Consider the following 22,449-nt stretch of genomic DNA (forward strand, 5'->3'; position numbering starts at 1 on the left):
GGGGGGGGGGGCGGGGGGCAGTAATGTTAAACCCACTGGTGTGTGTTGTGCTCATCAGGGAGCCTATGGTAACCAGGCAGCCATGTGGCAGGAGAGCAGTTACCACCCAGATACCAAAGTGTTTATGATGGGCATTCACACAAGGAACACCAAATCACATCCTAAAGCACTAAATCATTTATTAAGCAACTATGTCTGCACGGCAAGGCAGACACAGCTCAACTGCTTTGGTGAAAATCAAATGTCAGTGCTTATATGCCCTATATTCAAGGAACCCACCCCCCTTTGGCAATGTTTTAGGCAAAATAGCATTCAGACTATTTTTTGCATCTATCTGTTTAAGGTGGTGTTTCTATGATTTGTTCTAAGATGTGATGGGAAACTAAAATATCTAATGAAAGTGAGGTTAGCAGAGTGTAAATCTGAATTTTTCTTACTGCGGCTGCAAGTCTCATTCAGCCAATCATTTTCAATGACTAACTCATCCTAGATCCGAAGTTCCGCTCCAAACGGCTTGATAAATGAAGGGCTTTTAACATTTAGGTTTGCATTAGACCCACGGGCAATATTCAGTGTGCTTTGAGTGTTTCAATAGCATAATGACACAGTCTATAATGGTATATAAGACAGTGATGCGCTACAGGGTGTATATTGGTAAATGCCATCGGTTGTAGAATAAAAGTCATTTGAGCGAATAAGTAAATGCGACATCTCTATTCAGCCTCTTGCTTTTCTGCTTTCTTGTCATTCTGTGATTGACCTCTCTCTCCCACATCTGTCATCTCTTTCTCTTGCTCTCTTCGTCTCTGTCTCTTTCTCTCTCTCTGCTATGTAGCTCCGGGCACATTTGACTTCAAGTCTTTCTTTGCACAAGTGGGACTGAACGGCTCATCTGATGCAGATGGGAAAAAAGTGTTCACAGTTCTGGACCAAGACAGGAGTGGATACATTGAGGAGGAGGAGCTCAAGTAAGGATTTTGTGTGTGTGTGTGTGCGTGTATTTTGTGTGTTACATCAACTCCTTTGTGATGGCCCTCAGGCAGAGGTCACAGTATGAATGGAGCAGCATTTCCACTGTGAATAATACTGCTGCAGTAATACATAAGGGGAGGACTGGTGTGAGTGATGGGGGGATTTAGGAAAGCTCAGAAAGGCCTAGATGGGAAGAAAATGCCATCAGAAAAAGATAAAGCCTATGATGATACAAGGATGAACTTATCACTGATATTTTTTGTCCACCAATCAGACTGTTCCTTCAGAATTTCTCTCCGGGGGCGAGGGAGCTGACCGTGGCAGAGACCAAGACTCTGATGGCTGCAGGAGATAAGGATGGCGATGGCAAGATCGGGATGGAAGGTGGGTGCATGTAAGACATCTGGGGAAAAAGGCAGATGAGAAAAGGAGCACAGGGGAGCTGTCCATTAGTAGTGAAATTGCAGTCCATAAAAAGCATAAACACTATGAAAGTATGCACTCAAACCAGCAAAAAAGTATTTGTTGCTTGTTTAGTCATCTTTAACCATAATGATGTGTGACACTGACTTCTTGTCCGGGAAGCAGCTCTGACTGATTCCAGTGTTTATTTTTTCTCCCCCCACAGAGTTCTGTGATATCCTGAAATAAAAAGAATAACCGCCTTTCCCTACTTTAAGATTACGGGTTTCTGATGGGAATCCTGACTTTCCAGATTGTTTGATGCAAAGACCAGAAACCTCAGATATCCTGCACCTGCTTGCTGCAACTCTCCCCGTCAATGTGATACAATAATGCATAGGATGTTTGGTGGATAGATGACTACAGCTGGATGCTAGCTGTTAGATGGAATGAGTTAATAAATGTATTTAAGATGTGATATCCCTGTGTGCTGGTCTTTTCATCTGCCTGTGATGGCAAATGCATTAAGTGTCTCCTTTTTATTCTTTGGCAGGGTAAAGGCCTCAACATTTAATTAAGACTAGTGCCATCCAATGTATTCAGGGGTTTAGATTCCCTGCATCATGCTTACTATTAATAAGATTTGTAAGATGACTATGGTAAATCACAAGAGATTTACACAGAATTATCTTGCACAAAGACTTGGGGCATAAACAGAGCATGTTGGTTATGGCTGGGCTTCTTTATAGTGACATCAGGTTTGTTTATGAATAAAAACTGAGTATCAGGAACAAGAAATATTTAGGATAAGAGTATGTTGAGTGCTTATTTGACTCTATTGACACCTATGCATGAAATCACTCTGTCACACTCTGCCTGTCAGCCATGCCATGTTTTGCACTTTTGAGTTGGTCAGTTTATTATCTGTTATTTTGGTCTGTTGGGTATTGGGGTTCTGTCTTGTCTGTCGCCTAGTGTTCAGTAAACTGTGTCATGTCTGTCACCCCAGTAATCCCTCTGCATGTCATTCTCTCTGTTTTCCCCTGCTCTCTCTCTGCCTGCCTGTGTCTTGTTAGTCTCATTAGTATCACCTGTGTACCTCTTCCCAGCTCGTTAACTCTGTGTGTGTATATATCCTTGCTTGTTTCCCCTCAGTCTTTGTCTGGTCTTTGTCATGTGCATATGCTCTGTCTCATGTTGTTATGTTTAGCCTGCTGTGCTTGTCTTGTCACCCTGTTTCTTTGGATTTCTGTTTGGATCACCTTGTTTTTGGACTCTGTTAATCAGCCACTCTGCCATTAAGTGTGCTCGCCTTTTGTTTGTTGGTTTAATAAATCTCTTGAACTAAACCTGCCAGCTGTGTGTCCTGCATTTGGGTCCTCCAACCTGCCTCACCACACAAACCCTGACACACTCAGCTGTACACTACTTATCTCATCCCACTGGCATTCAGGGAGATGCCCTGGTGGAGGAACAACAGCCACTGGCATCATTCTGATTGTAAGGAAAACCCCATTCTGATTCACAGAGTAGCTTACATCCTAAAGCATGTTGTGGTGGAGAAATTGAAAAGCCACTTTCACCAATTCTGAGAAAGGAATGAGTTTAAAATTGGTGGAATTTTGCCTTTAAAATTATTGGGAGCTCTCTTCAAATCTCAGGACTCACAGGTTCTTCAAAAAAAAAATACCCTGCCTTCTTCTGAATTCCTGCAGATCCTGGTGGAAATATCCAGCATACTTGATGATTAAGGTTTGATCCATGATGATTAAGGTTTAAATAACCTAAAGGTTGGAACTCAGTGGTTTAAAATTCATAAAGAGGTCATATTGGCCATTAAATCATATCCATTTCATCTACCAGAAAAAAATATTTTGTGCCATGGGAGACCTCCACAGAAAAATGAGTTGTCAACACATTGCTAACTTGTTCACCTGTTCACACGCACAGCACACTAAAAAATAGTAAGAATGATTGGAGCGTTGCCTACTCCAGGGCAGGGATCCGTATGGGCCCCAAAGTCTTGTCCTTGTTAGGATGCCGGGTTCATGTGAAACTCGACTCACTGCATGCAGTGCGCAGATGAACCTTATGGAAATATATGAAAGCCTATAGGCTACTTTAGGTATAGATAGTTAGTGTGACACGGCAGCATATTAGCAGAGGCTGCACATCATTTAAGACCATCTCTGGGGCAGTGTTGCAACTCCCACTTCAGATGGAATGGAAAGCCTGACACCATTTATAATGAACTCATAATAAATAAATAAATAAAAAGAATAGCCTACTAACATTAAGGGAAATAACCAAGCAATTACCAAGATTTACATCTGAGCAGCCTACGACAGACACTGTGGGCACGACTGTCACATTTATCTGGTATTATTAAAAGATAAAATATATCATAACGTCATTTATGTTGTAGAGACGCACTGCAGGTTCATAATGCATATGAATGCGCTCTATGGGAACATTTTACGTAGGCCTACACAACAGATGACAGAATTAACAAACACAACAGTCTAAGGAGCAGTCTATCACAGAGGAGCTTGTCTCCATAATTATAGAGATAAAAACAAATGAGTTAAAAGGAATAGTGTTTTTGAGGGCAGTATCAAAACAAGACATTCCATATATAGCCTATGTAGCCTACAACGCTTGAGTGGCCTAATAGGCTGCTTTTTTTCAGAGGGATGCCTCAGCTTCAGGCCTTGGTTTAAGTCTTTCCTCTGTTAATTAAGATAGTGAACAGCAGTTAAATTGGCCGCGAGTCCTTGGTGCTCGCTCATGTGGCATTTTTCTCACAAACCAAACTGGGATATGACCCATGGCCTACAGTATATTCAAACACACACATTCCCATGCATTTCATTTATACTCTCAGATGAAGCTCACAACATCGAAATCAGCATCTTAAATGTTGGCTATAAATCACATGAGGGCAACATGGCCCCGTGAAGCCAGTGAGCAGAGGGCCCACTCAGATTTCCACACGTCTAGCTATAGGCCTCCTCACACATGGTAGCATCCTCATTTGTTCACCTAAAAATAGGCCCAGACTACTAGACACATTTTTTCGAAACCCATGCATCTTGGTACCTGATACTGAGACGCAAAGCGCTGTAAATGGTGTTGCTCAAGGATATATAAGAGCGAAGGAACGGGGCTTGTAGCATTCACTCGAGTCCTCCTTGGTTTTCACTCGCCTCAACGCAGCGCAAAGGTGAGTGGGAGGTGCGCCCCGCAAAGGCCACTCTGACTTCTGGCAGATTACTCTGGGAGGAAAGGGATTCAGACAAGGAGATCCCCCTGGACTATAACTGTAGAGAGAAATGGAGCCAACATAGCCAAGAACTGTTCGGACCGCAGGACAATTCAATCAGTGCGAGAAGGAGACCAAAATGTGTCCATTTGATTTCAAAGGATCAGCTTTTGTGGATGATAATTGCGTTATTTTACTTGATCTCTTTTAAGCGGATGAAAACAAACATCACACCCAAATCTATCGACGCGTTTTACATCACTGCGTTTCCCCCAGCTGAATTGGTTATTTGTGGCAGTGATTCGGGTTGCCGCGATTTGGCCCCTCAGCATCATCCAATTAGTGCCATAGCAGCGTAACGCACTGGGATCAACAGTCGGGCCCTAGACATCAGCAAAGAGTAGCTCTTTAGCCTTTGAAAAACAACAACAAAAAAAAACAGGATGCTGCGTGGAAGCTTTAGTAAAGTTGATGATAGTATGATCGCGACCAAACTTAAATAAGTGGCTTTGACAGGCATTAGCCTATTTTATGTTGAAAGACGCTTTCCAGTATGGTGTTAATGATGCCTGAACTTTCATTCTCTTGAGAAGCATCAGCCTTGTTTAACACTTGAAAGTGAATATCTGGCTTAGTCAACAGGCCTAAGGCTCTGCTTAATATACCCTATTTTAGAGGAGCCCATCAAACCTTCTGAAAAGTACTGTACTGGATTTGTGATGTTTATACTAATCCTGCGCCTTGTCTTCTTTCCTCTCTAAGATAAAAAAAAATGGCCTTGGCTGGTGTCCTCAATGGTGCTGATTTGAAAGCAGCTCTGGATGGCTGCTCAGGTGAGCTTCATTATCTTTATTTAGTATACATTGAGTGCACTGGACTTCTTTCTTCATTCTGAATTTACACGGCAAATTTGATTTAAAAAAACACACAACTGCTACAAACTGGCTGAGACCTCAGTGTGTGCTCATTTTCACAACGTGTCATATAAACTGCCAGCCGCAGTTCTCACATTACATCAACACTGAAGTCCTGTGTTGAGCTTTTGCAGCCTGCCGGGTGCTTATGGTGTTAACATGTGTGTCTTCCAGCTGCTGACTCCTTCAACTACAAGACTTTCTTCAAGGCATGCGGCCTGGCCGGCAAGTCTGCAGATGAGGTCAAGAAGGCCTTCGCCATCATTGACCAGGACAACAGTGGCTTCATTGAGGAGGATGAGCTGAAGTAAGACACTCAAGCCACACACCAGCAATGCCTCTGTGGCACCAAAATATGCCCCAGATGTAATAATACTGTACTTTCTTAGTTAGTCAGTTTAGTTTTTAGAACAACAGAGGTTGGCTTTACTCTTTCCTCTCATTTGCTTGTTTTGTTTCAGCTCGGCTTTAATCTGGGGGTCAAACTACACACTTACTGCACATACAACAAAACAACACTAATGAAGCTGAGGGTTTTATGACTTCATACATTTAAATCCCTGCGGAAAGCCTTGTTGACATGTTACAGTGATTGTCATTCTGCACAGTGATTTAACAACAGACCAATCTGTACATTCTGATATGTTCATAATAGTTACTCCATCTACTCTACTACTGTTTTGTGCCCCTGTTAGGCTGTTCCTGCAGAACTTCTCTGCATCTGCCAGAGCACTCACTGACAAGGAGACCAAGGATTTCCTCAATGCTGGTGACAGTGATGGTGATGGCAAGATCGGAGTTGATGGTAAGAGTTCTTTGTGGAGATATAAAAGATTTATTCTGATATATATTAGTAGTGGATTCTAGATTAATGTGCATTTGCAATGTGTTTTTTTTAACATCCATTCACATTCTTCTATCATCTGCACAACCTCAAAGTCTTGGTCAGAGGTTGGGTCCAATTAAAATAATGAATACATTTTGTTCACTACTAATGGTCGTCTTATTCTACTTTCACAGAGTTTGCTTTGCTCGTAAAGGCATAAATTTCCATTGACCAAGAGCCACTTCTTTTCATGGAACTGCGAACTCCTTGAAGATTCAGTAATCATCAGCTGAAAGAATATTTTTTTATACCTTATTTATGAGTTGCCTGCGGATTATTTCTCAACATGGTACACATATTTTACTGTTATTGTTATTCAGATGTGTTAAATGTTCTGAAAAATGACTTGTGCAAACTGTAAAACACCATATGCACTTTTGAGGAAGAGTGAAAAACCAGGAATAAATACTCTTTTGGTGTAAAGTCATCTCCTTCAGGTCAGTTGTCTTTTTTTTCAACTTTGGTGTGTTATACAACCCACTGTATAGCTGTGGCCATGTCAGCACAGTGGGTTGAAGAAGAGGCGGTGACAAATGAGTTTCCACCTGCCAGGTATTTTGAATACTCAGGAGGTGCTGAGAGAAAATTTAACTGGCCTGCCTAACACTTGTTCTAATAATTGGTTAATTAGACAGGAAGTGGAGCTGAACTCGGGCCAGGTCCTGGCAAACGCAGTGGGAAAGGCCTTGCAGCTTTGCTTGCATACTTCCTGGATTCAGGGAGGTTTGCAATGGATAGCTGTCACACATAGTGTAATTAGCTGGTCTGTTCCAAGGTCTTTCTCTCCACCAACTGCTGTGTAGTCAATTAGATGATGTGCTGTGGCAACAGCAAGACTATTAACAGCCTCTGATGCATCAGCAACCTTTTAGCAGGTTGAATCTGGTGCATAGATGCAGATCTTTAATGGTCTTATGGGGTTCTTAACAACTTATTAATTTAGTTTACTTGTAGTGTTTGGAAAGTGTCATATTAATTTAGAAGATGTTATATACACATATTGGCATATAAATACATTTAAATAGGTCAAAACTACAAGTTAAAGTCAAATTACAATTCCAGAGGAAGTTATGAATGCAAGTCAGCAATTTGTAAACCCTCGACACTATCAGATGACACCCTGAGCTTGTTACTCTCAACCAGTGGTCAAAACAGAGGGAGGCATGGTAACGGTACCCTGCTGTTTCCTCAACCTTTAACCCCGCAGGACAGTGTTGCCACCTGCAGGCCAAAGCTATTCTCAGCAGGACAAGTACACAATGTCAGTTTGTTGGGAGTTTTGCCAAACAGAATGAGCATTGCATTGTGCTTTTAAATCTTTTGAGCTCTTAGAATAACACAAAGAAAAGGGGTTATGTGCAATCCCCAACTGAAGAGGGGTGTTTCCTAAAATCCCTTAGTCCACTTTGACTGTATTGAATATGGCAAATAGGCCCAATAAATACATTTAAATATGTAGAATAAAATTGACTTGGCAGTCCAAACAGGACTGATAGAAATTTGGAATTTGACTGGTTCTGTGCACCATAACACTGGCTGCTATGTGCTTGATTTGATTTGACTGTAAGCCCACTATTGGCTACAGACACAGGCTAAATATGACGAAAAACAAGGGATTGCACTTAGAAAAAACAATATGGCTCATGCTGATTGAGCTGTGAGGCAACTAACATGTAGACACAGCAAAATCACCTGTTTCTCACAAACTGAATAATGTATTTTTGCACATCCCTATAGCCTAAGCGTTTTTCTTATTCATAAGAATGACAGAACGACTTGTTGAAACCAAACCCCCAAGAAGACTTAAAGTGAATTTATGACTGCAATAGTCCATGCCTTCTAAAACAACAATGTTACACGAAAAGAGTGAAAACAACCAATTAACGCCACTTACGCCAGCTCTAACCCATGCATGCTCCATTTCCACCCTCCTGAATACGGGTGTGTTGCCAGCAGCACTTGCAATTCGTCCTCCTAAGCAGTGCACAGTCCTATTCTTAGCATTGCGGGATATTAAAGACTTCTTCAAACGCACCTTTTAAGCGACTTCATTTGTGAAACTTAAAATAGCCTAGACCGCTGTCTGGCTACAGGACGAATGAATTTTCGCCACCCCCTTCTCTGCGGTGTCAGTTAACCTTATGCCTCGGATTTCGATAGAGTGGAACTATAAAAAGGTCACAGAGCACCGGGAAGATCACTGCAGTCGACTCTTGAGTCTTGTCTGTATCATCTGTACCCTACAAAGCAAAGACACCAGAGGTGAGTGTGAATGGAAGGAGAAAAGAAGCCCGGGGTCCATGCAACATCTTTGAGAAAACATTAGCCTCATTATTTTACGTTTAATATGGACTTCGCATTGGAATGCCGCATCTAAAGAAATAGTTTTATGCTGTTGTGCCTGCATCTATGTTTGCAGTAGCTATAGGGGGCACATGTCAACCTCATCCTCTGGGACCGGACATCAAACATGCCACTCAGGAAAAAAGTGGACTGACTAATGTTTTTATTTTTATCTAGGTATTTAATAAGAACCTTTTTAAAGTAGGCTATTAATTTTGGCAACAGACCAAACTTTTGCGCAAATGATGGAGTGGTGCTCTGATGTTGTCATTATTATATTGACATCTATAAGCAATGTATATTTAACGTGATTCATTATTTAATCTAAAAGATAAAATAAATATGAATATGGTCAGCTATATGTCATGCTGAAAAGATGGCCTAATTAGCCATAAAAGTAAAAGCTTTTATTTGATTCTGCAGATCAAAATGGCCTTCGCAGGTGTACTGAGTGATGCTGACGTCGCTGCAGCCCTGGAACAGTGCAAAGGTGACTCCTCAAGTTACAATTATAAAATCAAAGCCTTCCATGTGCGCCTTTTGTAGTTTGGAGCATCGATATGCTTTTTTCTCCAGCTACTCTATGTGGATTCTTTAGTGACATCCTGCATTCACATTTCAGATGCTGGCACATTCGACCACAAGAAGTTCTTCAAGTCAGTCGGGTTGTCCGGCAAGTCCGCCGAGGACGTGAAGAAGGCCTTCTCCATCATCGACCAGGACAAGAGCGGCTTCATTGAGGAGGATGAGCTGAAGTAAGACACACACGCACACCCCCCTGCGGTTACACGTTATACCAGACACCAGGGGGCAGCCTCTTCCTTATGATAGGCCATCCACACAAGTCTGACCAGTTCATAAAGAAGACATTCTTGCAACTTCTGCTCTGAGATCAGCTGCACAATTATGTCTATAAGTGAATAACAGTGGTTATATGTGTGTTCTTACCAGACTATGGGGATTGACGCATCTCTTTAGCCACCTGTTTTGCTTAAACTTACATTCCAAATAATTTACCATATTGGAGGGCCGTTTACATTGTAATGAAAATATTTTTAAATAGGTGTAAATCTTTTATTATCTTTTGATGAATGCTATTCTTAATCAAAACAATTTAATATCAGATAACATCTCCATCAGTATCGATTTGTTGTGCAGTAGGCTACTATTTAAAGTAGATGTGTACCATGAACTGACCACTGACTATGCCTGCAGGCTGTTCCTGCAGAACTTCAAGGCAGGTGCACGCGCACTGACCGACGCCGAGACAAAGACTTTCCTCAAGGCCGGGGACTCCGACGGTGATGGCAAGATTGGCGCTGATGGTATGGACTCTCATCAACTGTTTGTCATGCAGAGTGCTTATGGTGGAAAACAGATGCCAACTGTGTGTTTTCTTGTCTCCCTGCAGAGTTCAGTGCCATGGTTAAGGCATAAAATGGCAACTGACCAACAACACCTGCTCTGATGGAACAACAAAGCCCACGTAGACCTCCACCCTTTTCATCTGAATATAAATAATTTTTATACATATGCTTAAGAAACGTTTCCTCCTATGCAACACACTGTCCAAAAATGATGATTGTGAATGTCGCTCGGTTGTGTTCATGTCTTAAATATGAATTTTGCTTACTGTAAAATCTATAATGCACTTTCCAGGAACGAACGGTAAAAAAAAAAAGAGAATAAATATTCTTTTGCTACGGTCTCCTTGAATTTGTGTCTTTTTCACTTGGTGAACAACAGCCTGACACATTCATGAGCCTATCAATCTCTCCTAAATTCAATTTCAGTGAGCTTTATTGACATGACCAATAAATTCATCTTTGTTGCACATAGCACATAAAATAGTGGAGAAAGAAAAATAAAGCACCGATGCTTAAAATATGTAGGCCTAATAGGTCTTTCTCTCTCTCACAGACACACACACACACACACACACACACACACACATACACATAAACACACCCTAAATATAGACTATAGTAAGTAAGTCTGGACACACATGGTGTATTTCCTGTTCTTATATCTCAGTGGGGACTTTAACCTGAATGCACACTGACCAATGGGGACTCATGTCACTGTGGGGACAAAGAGAGGTACTGTGGGGACAAAGAGAGGTCCCCATGTGTAGGGACTGCTTTTGTGGGTTATGGTTAAAACGTGCTTTTGGAGTTCAGATTAAAATTAGGTAAAGGTTGAGGTCAAGGTTAGGGTAAGGGTTAAGGCTAGGCATGTAGTTGTGATGGTTAAGTTTAGGGTTAGGGGCTAGGGAATGCAGTTTGTCAATTAGATATATCCAAGGGGACAGTGTGTGTGTGCGTGTGTGCAGCCATGCAGCTCCATCCTGCAGCCACTAGATGGAGTAACGTCCATTAACAGCAGACGTTGGGACAGACGTTACAGTAACTCACCTGGCAATAAAAAACAACAACTGTTTGGACATTTGATTCCCTTACTTCAAGTCCCATTCCAGACAGAAGAGAATAAATGATCGCCCAGTAACAGTATAGTTTGTGAGGTATCAAGATGGTGCATGACACCATGCACCGGGTGTGTGTAAAGTCGCACCGCTGCTCTCGATCAGGTGTCTTCTGTTTCTTTTTCACACACTGCCTGAGGAGATGATTGAGTTTCTCTTCACCTGCTCAGAAGTACAGCTTCACGAGAACTTCACAGCAGACTATCAGGCATCACTTGTTGAGGGGCCCCATTAACAAGTTGGCACCGATATCAGGTTTAGGATAGGCTGACAATGACAAACCACAGGAGATACATGCTTTTGTTCAATAATGAACAGAAGCGGAGGCAGACGTAAACATTCGGGGCTTAGCCCAAACCTAAGGAGGGTCCAGTGGCATGCTGCCCTAGGGATTTGTCTCAAATATTGTTCACAAATCTGTCAATATCTGTGTTAGTGAGCACTTCTCCTTTGCCAAGATAATCCATCCCCATCACTGGTGTGGCATGTCGGGATGCTGATCAGACAGCCTGGGTATTGCACAGGTGTGCCTTAGGCTGGCAGTTGCCCTGGGAAAAATTATCCTGTTTCACTTTGTTTAACTTCAATTGTTCTGTCTTCATCATTGTGAAACCATAACACAACAAATGTTGAGGATCACTAACATAACAATATACTATGCTGGAGTAGAGTTCAGAGAAGTCTGGATCATGCCATAATAATCTGGGCTGCTCTAATAGCAAATCAAGGATACTCAACAATGCCAAGTAAATTCGGTCAGTACTCTGACTTGGGACTCTGGGTGCACCTGCTTATAGCAACCACTCACCTTGTTGTCCCGAAAATTAGACTAAACCTGAGTTTTGATTAGTTATAACCTAATAAAACGTTAAAATAGCATATTGACTGTTAAACATTTTTTTGCCATTACCTAAAGACAGGCACTATTACTGCTCTCCACCAGGGACTGCAATGTATCATGGACACTGTGGCAACTGAGATCTTATAGCCCTAAAGTAACACAGGTGCTCTTTCCCCAGATCTGACACATCTGTGTTGCACAGAAACAGGCACCACTGTGATGAAATTAATTAAATGAGACTAAATAAATTGTTGCACTCTAATACATGTCGCAGTCTTTCTATTTTGCAGGCAAAGTAGTGACTTAAAGAAAATATGTTCTAATGACAATTTCACTCAATTATTTGGAGTCCATATAAAATTCAGAGGTCTGCTAATAATAAAACTTGTCAGTGGAAAATTCATACCTGAGGATTGTTTTGTTACAAATAAAGCACATGGAAGAAAAGAAATGTCTCTCTTTTTTTCCCAATAAATTTTAGTCCAAACTGGGGTATTCAATGTATTCAATTCCTCCAATTGAGAAAGGGTTATAAAAGAGCTGGGTGATGGCTGCAGCACTGTTGGAGGATTTTGCCAGTGGCCGGCTTTGGATGAAGAGGGTGTTTTAATTGGAATGACCCAGCGATACATATGGTTTCCCTACACTACAGGTGAACAGGGCAACGTAAAAGCGCAATTTGCAGCAATGTCCACTTTCCCAAATGTAATCGGTGTAGTTGACTGCACTCATATTGCAATAAGGGCACCACACCAGGAATTTGTGAAATGAAGGCATTTTCATTCAATCAACGTCCATGTTATCTGTGAAGCAAAAGTGATTCCAATGGAAGTAGTTGCTCGATGGCCTGATTCAATTACAATGAGACTCAGCAGTGTATGAAGCAGGCTTGAAGCTGGAGCTATGCATGATGGTTGGCTACTGTGTAAGATAAGACTCAGTGAGCTATGTACCTCCACTTACTTTTAATGCAAGTGTTTAAGTTTTACTGACTGACTTAAAATTCCTGAAGGTGACAGCGGCTTTTCCCTGAAGCGTTGACTCCTCACTCCATTCCCCAAACCAAAGAGAGAAGAAGAGGGCCACTACAATAACATACACAGTCGGATGCGTGTACCATTTCATCGGGATGCCTGCATGCAATAAGCTATAAGTTATCTGAGAGGGGAGAAAGTTTGAGACAGTAATGTTCTTATTTATCTCAATTCCACAGTGACATTGCCGTAACTGTATCTATTTGTGTTTGTAACTCAGCATTTGTTGTCATCTTCTACCACCTCCTTGACTGAAATGAAAATGAACAACTATGCATGTGTTAAAAAAATCTTGCAAAGTCTTCAGAGTGTTTTAGTGTAAAAAAAAAAAGAAAGTAAAATGTTGATTAGATTTGGGGCACATAAAGACACACAAAGCCTTGGGTTGAACCTGGTTCACCTGCGATCCCATCTTTAGACACGTCTGTGTCTCTCTTACTACAATAGCAACTGATGCTTCCCCGAAAATTTATGCCATACTCTCATCAAAGGGAGAGAGGTCAGGTGCTTTTTGGCATTAACTTTGAGGTTGAACCACTTCTTCACCTTCGACATGGTTTGGCACTCAGAGCTTACAGTATTGACAGCTGCAACTACATGTTGCCACTAAACAATTTTCCTCATTTGTAATGCCAGGGCTTTTATTATTTTATTATTATTTCTGCAGAGACATACATAGGGATTCTCATGGGCATTTATGTACGTATCAGTATCAATTAAGGGGTTTCTTTTAACCATTTATGGATAATTGTGGTAGTGGTAGCGGTAGGTGATGTGTTGGGCTCAAGCTGGTACAGGCAATTTCAAGTTGATTTGGGATTTATAAAAGGAAATAGCACATTGGCAGACGTTTGCAAGATTTTATAAATCATAATTTTCCCTCCCTGATTTGGATGCATGCAAACATTTACTGTGGATTCTCTGCAGAGTTTTATAAATGAGGCCCTAGGCCTTTAAATAATGTTTAAGAGGATCTTTGTCATGACACCGCACCAGGGCCAACATTACCTGCAGTTCATGGTCGCCAGCTGACGCATGGAAGAGAGCAGCCTGCCAAGAGTTGCTGATGCCCCACGCACATGAAGTGGCTGAATTCTAATGTGAGGAAAGTGTCCGGGGAGCTGCTGTGCCTCTGCCTTTGCTTATATTCAAAGAAACCCCTGTGTGTCAGGTTCCAGATACACTTTGGGAGGTGACACTTTCAGTCGAGGTTCCATGGTGCATCTACTTGAGCATCTAATGTTTCAGTTGCTGGTTTAATATTGTGTAGCCTATATTGATTAGAAATTTGAAAATGTTTACACATAAACCATTTCTATCAGTGCATGTCTCTTTCTACTCAACACACATACACACTGCTCCATATGGATACCTTCAACTAACCTTATATCATGGAGAGAAATAACCTTCTTTTTTGGTGTGCTGCTGCATTGACCACTCTCCCAGGAATGTGCTTAATGACCCCTGAATTTGTTTGTGTGTCAGACCTGCTGGGGGCCACAAATGCCCTCAGAAAAGACATTAATTGGTCATTTTGAAACTGGACAAATTGGACAAAAAAAGTCCAGTGTGCAGCTCTGACTTCCAGAAAACTGGAAGAAACAAAGTGACCAAAAGGGACAAATGATCAAACTCCAGTAGAAATGAAGCCGGTCCTCAGCCCTGTTTGACCTCTGACTGTTATACCTTTAATGGTGCATGTGAATACCTGGGACACTGTACATTATGCATCATCATCACCATCAAGATGGGACAGGACACCGACAGCAGAGGGTGACCTCAGGCCCCTTAATCAGCACAGTTGACAAAGCAATTTTGCCAGACTGCACCTCTCAGTATGAAAGAGTTAGAAAACACCGGCGTCCCTGACATTCAGCAAAGAGCAGCTATGTGTGTTTGGGGTTATATTACATGTGGTTGGAAATAATTTGAACCACATCTGTTGTGAATCAGAGCAACTAGGGGAGGTAGATGTTGCATGTCCAAAACAGATCTGGGCAAGTGAAGCACCACAGAATGCCTGTCCACCAGACACATAGAGGTTGTGTAGGTGACTCGATAACCTCGCACTAATGCTTCTGTATTGACATGGCACACATGGTCCTTCTGCAAGACTACAACACATATGACACGAAAGGTCCAGTGTCAGCTTACATTTAATTTCCCATAACTGAACCTCGATTGTAATAATAGGGCCATATTAGCAGTGGTGTATGTGGCTCAGATGTGCTCGTTTTGGAACGGCTGCCTGTAAAAGGATATCTGCACGAAAGGGTGGGTGGTGGGGGGGACAGAAAGAGCAAGAGAGGGAGAAAAGGAGAGAGAGATTTCACATTACAGTCTCCCTTCATGTTCTGTGCTGTATAATTCTAGAGGTGAGAGGAGGAGGGGTTGACAGGAGGGAGTGGTGCAGGAGGAGAAGAATGCACTTTTTAACTTAATTTGCTATTTGCAAGGGCGTTACAGATGTCCACGGTCCAGTCTTTATGTCCCTGGGCGTTATAAATAGTAAAGATTAATTAGTTAGCTGAGAACTTGGATCAGGGGCGGGCAGATAGAATTTGATCCATGGACAGGTAACTCAAGCAATCCCTATTGTCACTGCAACCAGACCTATATAAATCCGCCTTGACAGACAGCATTCACCACATAGCCTTACCTCTGCTGGATCACCGACCGGGCAAGAACCCCCCATCACACGGTAAGTTGTTGTGTGGATTCAAGGAGGTTGCTTTTGGTGTGAAGTGGCTGCTTTTTATTTGTTTTAAATGCTTTTGCAGAGACAGATTCTCTGGCTTCTGCAGGATATATTTTACATTCTGACTTTCCTAGAAACCTATTAAGATTTAAGGATTATATGCCTCTTGTTCTCTCCTGGTGAGTTACTGCACTTCTCAGTGTCATCATTGTCACCTGGACACCTTCTGCTCTTTGTCAGTGTCAAGTTAGAAGATTTGCTACTGTACCTGGCTAAATGCGTTAATAATTCACTACGGTCGTTCCTTCTACAGGAATAAAATGTCACTCTCATCCATCCTTTCCGCTGATGCCATCGACAGTGCTATCAAGGACTGCCAAGGTATCGTCTTCCACTAATATCATTATTGCTCCCTTCACTGCTTTTGTTTTTTATTCTTTACACTACTGGACCATATGCACTCACCAGACAATAGAGTTGTCTCCATGTTAGCCTGCTGGAAGACTGCAAAAAGTTGAAATGAAAGGATACATGCACATGGGGCAAAGTAAAGTACAGTATGCCTTTTTAAAGTTATTTAATGAGCGTCAACTGTGCACAAGCCATAAGCCAAAGAGAGTCCAGATTTGATCGTGTTTGTATTATCACTGGAGGTAAAAATAAAATTTGCCATTCAAACCTCTAAAATATAAAAAATTGCATATTCAAGATCAATTTTTTTCTCCATGCTCTGTGCCTCTGGGTAAGAAGGTAACTTACATTACACTTAATAATACCTTGTTAATCACGTGTCATCTTGTCTCCATAATTTAAATTGACCTTAATTGTTTGAGGATTTGCTGATGTTACAGGGACTTTGTCCTGATTCTAGTTTAGAGAAAAAAATAGACTGATACAAAATATGGAAATTTATGTCATGCTTTCTCTGACTCTGCTCTTTGTTCCCATCCAGCACCGGACTCCTTCTGCCCCAAGAAGTTTTTCCAGATTTGTGGCCTCACCAAGAAGAGCCCCCAGGATGTGAAGAAGGTTTTTGGGATCCTGGATAATGATGCCAGTGGTTTTATTGAGGAAGAAGAGCTCAAGTGAGTAAGCGGCCAGTTCAATAACAACAGAATTTTTGGGGGGGCCTTAAGGATCTTATGAGTCAGTGGCTGCATTTGCTGGTCCCTCAAACAGGAGGATTCATAATGTTGTTGTTAATAATTAATAAAATAATAATAAAATTGTTATTGTTGATGAAGATGATATCCAACCATGATTTATTAGTTTATCCACCTATTCAGGGCTGACATGAAATTTACAACACAAACTCACATTGTTTTCCACACTATACCTCAAACGTATCGAAGCAATAGCAGCGCAGTCATCATCCACCTTTATATTTACAACCCTCAGAACATAGCAGATGCAAAAAGACTGTCCACTGTCCATAGCTGTACAAAGACTGTCCATAAGATGTGTTTTATGGCTGTACAGTAATACAGATGGTGGCAACAAAATCTGATTGTAGGAAATTACAAGAGACTCAATAGACCTACAGTTGAGTTGTCTTCTCATTTATTTCCCATGTGCATTTTGAGATTTGCATTAGGATAGATTGCTATGTATCCAGTTGTTACTCTAACTTTTGCCTGTGGCTCCATGCATACCAGGTTTTTCCTCCAGAGGTTTAATCCTGGGGCTCGTGTTCTGACCGAAAAGGAGACCAAGAACTTCCTGTGTGCTGCTGATGACGATGGCGATGGCCAGATTGGAGCAGAGGGTGAGAGGAGCTGTACCTGCTGTATTAGATATACCCATTATGCGGCGACCTGCGTGTGTGTATGTGTGACTGGAAAACCACGATGTTTAGGGAACAATTTCCCACATTTTCAATTAGAATGCAGACTGACTAAATTAGTGGTATTCCTAGAGTAGTCTGGTTGTTCAGGAGGCAATTGAAACTGCACAATGTTTTTTTTTAGACCATTTGTGATTTTAGTTTAATCGATAAGACAAACATTAATGACAAGCCATTAACTTGAGAGCAGTGGCACTGAAATTTAGCTTCACAATGCTGTCTCTCTCTCTCTTTCTTTCCATTGATTTCATATCTTCATTGGTTCTATATATCAAATAAAAATATTTTTACGTTGAGGCAGGTGAGGCAGGTGTCAGACAGATGAGGTAAATAACCATCTGACTTATGCTGTTTTTTTTCTCCACAGAGTTCCAGGCCATGGTCTTGTCCTAAACAACTGGACTCCATGTCAACTTAATCCGACCCCCCGAACCCGCCCCTATTCCACTGCTTCAAAGGCTCTCGCATAGTCATTTTCCATCTAGTTAGATGAAACCTTTACTATATTTTTTTATTTTGCAAGACTCTCTCTGGTCCATGGACATACATCATCATGTTTTTCTTCTCTTTCTTTTTTCATATGTTTTAGACAGATTGTAAAGCTGTATTTCCCAGTTAAATGCACAATTTACCAAATTACTGAGAAAATAAAATAATAAAATCCAAGTCCTGTGGCTCTTTTCATTATTTCTATTCAATTGGACATCTTTGTATACTGTATGGTAGCCAAGGCAGCATCGAAATGTATCGTATGCACAAGATGGTCTAATTAACCCTTAGGAAGTGGGAATCCATTTATGCACAACATACTGGTCCAGGTGCGCCATATGCATATAACAAAAACTAACTCAGTGGTATATGAGGCAGGGTCACGTATATGAGAAGTGAGACATGTCCTGAAAACACAGAGTTTCTCATTGAGGTGTACAACATATGCAGTGTAGGTGTGTGTGTGTGTGTGTGAGAGTGTGAGTTTATACAGTCATAGAGCTAGCGCTGGGAAAAAGCAGAGGTTGTGACCTTGATGACCACCTGAGTGTCACTGCGGCTGCATCGAGTGACACCTGACCTCAGCTTTGTAAATAAACCCAGCTGAACCTTAGTGCTGCTCATGATAGGGCAACAAACACACACACACACACACAAATCTAATCAGACACAGACGGCCATCCACGCAAACACACATAAATCTCAAGTATGCATATTGTAGGAGATGCAAACTCTGCAGAATGCTATAGCTGTAAATGCTAGCCTTGCACGTATTGCTTTGCCAGGTCTCCTTGACAGCTCAGGAGGGCTTGCTTGGACGATATCAAGGAAGAATGATTTTATTACGCTCAGGCACAGAAAGAAGATTGACCGTCTCTTTCACTGCACTTAAGGGATTCATGGGATTAAAATTAACAACTACCTCACGATTCACCCTCTCACTAGAGGCACCAAAATACAGAGTGCCACACGTTCTTCCAGTTACTCTCATTTCAATTACCTGTATTTTACATGGAGAACCTGACCATTACAGCAGACACCTGCTACTCAGAACTATGGGGCATACCCTGTTATTAGCATGAGGTCGTGGTCAAGTGTAGGATGAGCCGTCATACCTATTGCTGTTTGATTCGGACCGTGTGCTGTAATAATGATAGAGGTTTTAAGAGTGTTCTTACTGTCTGTTAGAAGCCTGTGTTCCTCTTAAATTTCACTGTCAATATAAAGTGACATAAATATGATGAAGCCACTATGGTACCATTTCAGAGAATATCAGTCAAGGGCATTTCTGTACCTAAATGACAGACAAAAACGTAAATCATTTCTAAGTGCCGAAACGTGACTAAAGCCAGAGACATTCACAATGTTTCATAAGAAATTCACAAAAAAAATGTTTTGTTCAAAATGTTTTTTTTAAACCCAATGAACCACTACAAAGTTTGAATGAACTTGGTTGTTTTACTTCAAGTTTGCCCCTTTATGAGCTAAACCAAAAACTGCCTTTTATTATAAACACAACCTTCCTCTTGCCTGAACTTTGCTTTTTCACTTATGTGACTATTACAGTGTATTAATCAAATACATTAACAGACAATAAAATGTTGTCTATCAAAACATTGGGCATGCACAGAAATATACACCAGTAATTAAATCATCTGTTTCTGAGCCTCACCTCTGCGAGTGAAAATGGGAGCGAGGGGGCGCGGTGCTGAAAGTGGGACAAGGTTGGGGAAGCCAGTAGGTAACACAAGCCAGGGGACACACAATGGAGGCGTGAACCCTGTGGGTCAGGAGACGCGAGTGGCAAACAGGAAGGAAATGTGAGCCAACAGGTTGACACTGACTGCTGGATGTGTAGCTGTGGGACAGCAGTACAAGATAATGTGACAAGCAGATTACCTGGAGTCAAGGGCAGAGGGAGGGAAAGAGGGAGAGAAAGACCGTAGTTCTGCTTCTCACTGGGAGACCGCAGCTCTGACAGGCCAATAATGTCCGACAGTCCTGTTGGGCTGAGAATGTGAGAGAAATGACAAACAGCAGTTGTTGCACTGCAAGGTGAACATGGAGGAGGTCTTAATATGGTGTCACAAAACTGCCTTAAAAAGATGTCTCTATTGTCTGTTATGGGCTAAAATAGCAATTCAAAGCATTATTTCGTACTTTTTATTCTGTTGATGAAAAAATTGTGTCATTTCGAGCAGGGTAAATTTATATAATGTAGTAAATCATGCACTTTAATAATGCAATTTCTGAGATAATTAAAAGGGGTCATGAGAAATAAATACATATTGGGGATGAGGAATATTCCTTAACCTGTTATCTATTAGAGGAACTGTACTCTCAGAAAAATAATGGTTCTTAAATGGTTATTCAAAAAGCTTTCTGGTTCTACAAAGAGCCATCACCATTTGAAAACCCTCTTTATTTAGGGGATGGTTCTTCACATACTATATGTGGTTCTAAAGGTACTAAAGTACTAAAGGTTTTTATAGTCAATAGAATGAAATTAGGGCTGCAACCAACAATTCTTTTCATTATGGATTTGCAGATCTTCAGATTATTTTCTTAATTAATTGTTTAGTCTATGAAACATCAAAAAACAGTGAAAAATCACAATTTCCAAGTTCCCAATTGACATCTTGACATATATTGTTCTGCCTGATCAACAGTCCAGAACCTTAAATATTAAATGTATTTAATAGGCTACCTGAAATGCAAGAAATTCTTACATTTGACAGTTTTGCTTAAAAATGACTTAAACAATTATCAAAATAGTTGTTGATTAATTTTCAGTTGTTGGAGCTCTACTGTATGTGAAATGTAAAACTGTACCTCTGAATTGTTTGGGGTGGTTGTTTGATAGTGGAAAGAAACACACACAATAAAATAAATACAATAAATATCAAGCATGAGTGTATGACTAGCTAATGTGTTCTATGAGGTCCACTTGTTATATTTTTCAGTTACACTGATTATAATTTCAAAAATGTTCTTTTTCTCCCTCACAAATTCATACACACGCACACGTGCAGATAGACACACCTTCTAGTCTGAGATAAGTTGCAAATAAGATATCTGTGTTTTTCCAAGAACTAGCTTACACTATGCCAGTCCTCGTAACTGAGGGGGGCGGAAACAAAAACACATTGAGGCCATTAGGCCAGCACATACACTAAAAGTGACAGACTACTTCCTCAACCCACAACCTCTTGGCAACAGCGAGTTGCAGTCATCATAGCTTGCTTCTGAAGTTGTATGAACTAACACCTTGGTTCCTGGGGCAGGGAGGTGCACACCTACCAAACCGTTTTTTCCTGGGATTTTCCCGTACTTCAAGGCCATCTCCCAGCACCCTCCTGTTTGTTGTTTCTTACGGGAAAAACCCATAATTTGCATGGCCCTCAAACTTTATCATGAATCACTGTCATACACAGATTCACGTTTTGGATGTGAGTCTGACACAAGTTGCCAGATTGTCTTTGAAACACAATCTACTCACCTCATCCACCTGGCAACTGGCACCATGACCCTCTCTGTGCACACACTTCTCAGATTCGACGGGACAGTGTTCCACCTGAAAAAATCTAAATACAGCTGCAAATTTAAGCATAGTTGGACTGGACAGTTCAAACTAAACTTTGATCACACTTAAAATAAAATTGTAATATAGTATTTTAATAAATACATTGTTGTGAAATACACTTTCAGTTGAAATTGAGTGTAATTGCAATTGAAAAGTCCACTTTTTGATTCTTGTTTACAAATATATTTATTGTATAGTATTATATGTATATTTAGTGTGTAAAACTCAAAAAGCATAATAATGTACCACAGCACACTTAAAACAAAATTTAAATGTTTTATTATTGCATTGTTAAAAACATACTTTGAAAATGCTTCAAAGTTACACATAATTTAAATATAGATGTTGTGGAGAAAATAAACTGATATATTGAAAGAGCTTTAAAAGAGCATTCATTTGAACTACTTTTTATTACTATAAGTACATTTTATTTGAGTAAGTTACAACATTCTGTAATTATACTTGAAGAACATGTTCTGATATTTTACAATACCAATATCTTATAAAAAAGTACTCCTTTATTTTAGTCTACAACAAGTACAAGTACGCTTCAAAGATGTTTTTAATTGTGCAAATCAACTCATTCTACTGATAAACGTTACCAGATAAATAATTCGGAGAACTAAACAACAAACAAAAAGAACATTTTGTCTTTAAAACTTTATGCACATTTATTGAGATACAAAGAAATTTACTTCAG

The 22,449-nt window shown here is 40.7% G+C and overlaps 5 protein-coding genes across 8 annotated transcripts in view; 4 read left to right on the top strand and 1 right to left on the bottom strand.

Moving 5' to 3' along the window:
- LOC123974151 (parvalbumin beta-like) overlaps positions 1–1,945 on the top strand; it is a 5,261-nt gene extending 3,316 nt beyond the window's left edge. For both annotated transcript variants that reach the window (XM_046054618.1, XM_046054617.1), the window contains exons 4-6: positions 836–968; positions 1,247–1,356; positions 1,601–1,945. In XM_046054618.1, the coding sequence (XP_045910574.1) occupies positions 836–968; positions 1,247–1,356; positions 1,601–1,623 (266 nt within the window). In that variant the 3' untranslated portion in view covers positions 1,624–1,945. The remainder of the gene's footprint in view (positions 1–835; positions 969–1,246; positions 1,357–1,600) is intronic.
- LOC123974149 (disintegrin and metalloproteinase domain-containing protein 23) overlaps positions 1–22,449 on the bottom strand; it is a 69,977-nt gene that overhangs the window by 23,878 nt on the left and 23,650 nt on the right. The window lies entirely within an intron of this gene.
- LOC123974155 (parvalbumin beta-like) lies at positions 4,458–6,863 on the top strand. 2 transcript variants are annotated; one of them, XM_046054623.1, is made up of 5 exons: positions 4,458–4,597; positions 5,399–5,469; positions 5,725–5,857; positions 6,246–6,355; positions 6,571–6,863. In XM_046054623.1, the coding sequence occupies exons 2-5, from the start codon at positions 5,409–5,411 to the stop codon at positions 6,594–6,596; spliced, it is 330 nt and encodes a 109-aa protein (XP_045910579.1). In that variant the 5' UTR covers positions 4,458–4,597; positions 5,399–5,408; the 3' UTR covers positions 6,597–6,863. The 2 variants fall into 2 exon arrangements, with proteins under 2 accessions (XP_045910579.1, XP_045910580.1); XM_046054624.1 differs by lacking the exon at positions 4,458–4,597 and adding an exon at positions 4,630–4,756.
- LOC123974154 (parvalbumin beta-like) lies at positions 8,577–10,451 on the top strand. Its single transcript, XM_046054621.1, has 5 exons — positions 8,577–8,698; positions 9,203–9,269; positions 9,402–9,534; positions 9,995–10,104; positions 10,191–10,451. Exons 2-5 carry the CDS (start codon positions 9,209–9,211, stop codon positions 10,214–10,216), a joined length of 330 nt encoding a protein of 109 aa, XP_045910577.1. The 5' UTR covers positions 8,577–8,698; positions 9,203–9,208; the 3' UTR covers positions 10,217–10,451.
- LOC123974156 (parvalbumin, thymic CPV3-like) lies at positions 15,727–18,284 on the top strand. Its single transcript, XM_046054625.1, has 5 exons — positions 15,727–15,837; positions 16,148–16,215; positions 16,787–16,919; positions 17,490–17,599; positions 18,045–18,284. The coding sequence occupies exons 2-5, from the start codon at positions 16,155–16,157 to the stop codon at positions 18,068–18,070; spliced, it is 330 nt and encodes a 109-aa protein (XP_045910581.1). The 5' UTR covers positions 15,727–15,837; positions 16,148–16,154; the 3' UTR covers positions 18,071–18,284.

This window comes from Micropterus dolomieu, linkage group LG07 (genome assembly GCF_021292245.1).
Source record: "Micropterus dolomieu isolate WLL.071019.BEF.003 ecotype Adirondacks linkage group LG07, ASM2129224v1, whole genome shotgun sequence".
Lineage (NCBI taxonomy): Eukaryota > Metazoa > Chordata > Actinopteri > Centrarchiformes > Centrarchidae > Micropterus > Micropterus dolomieu.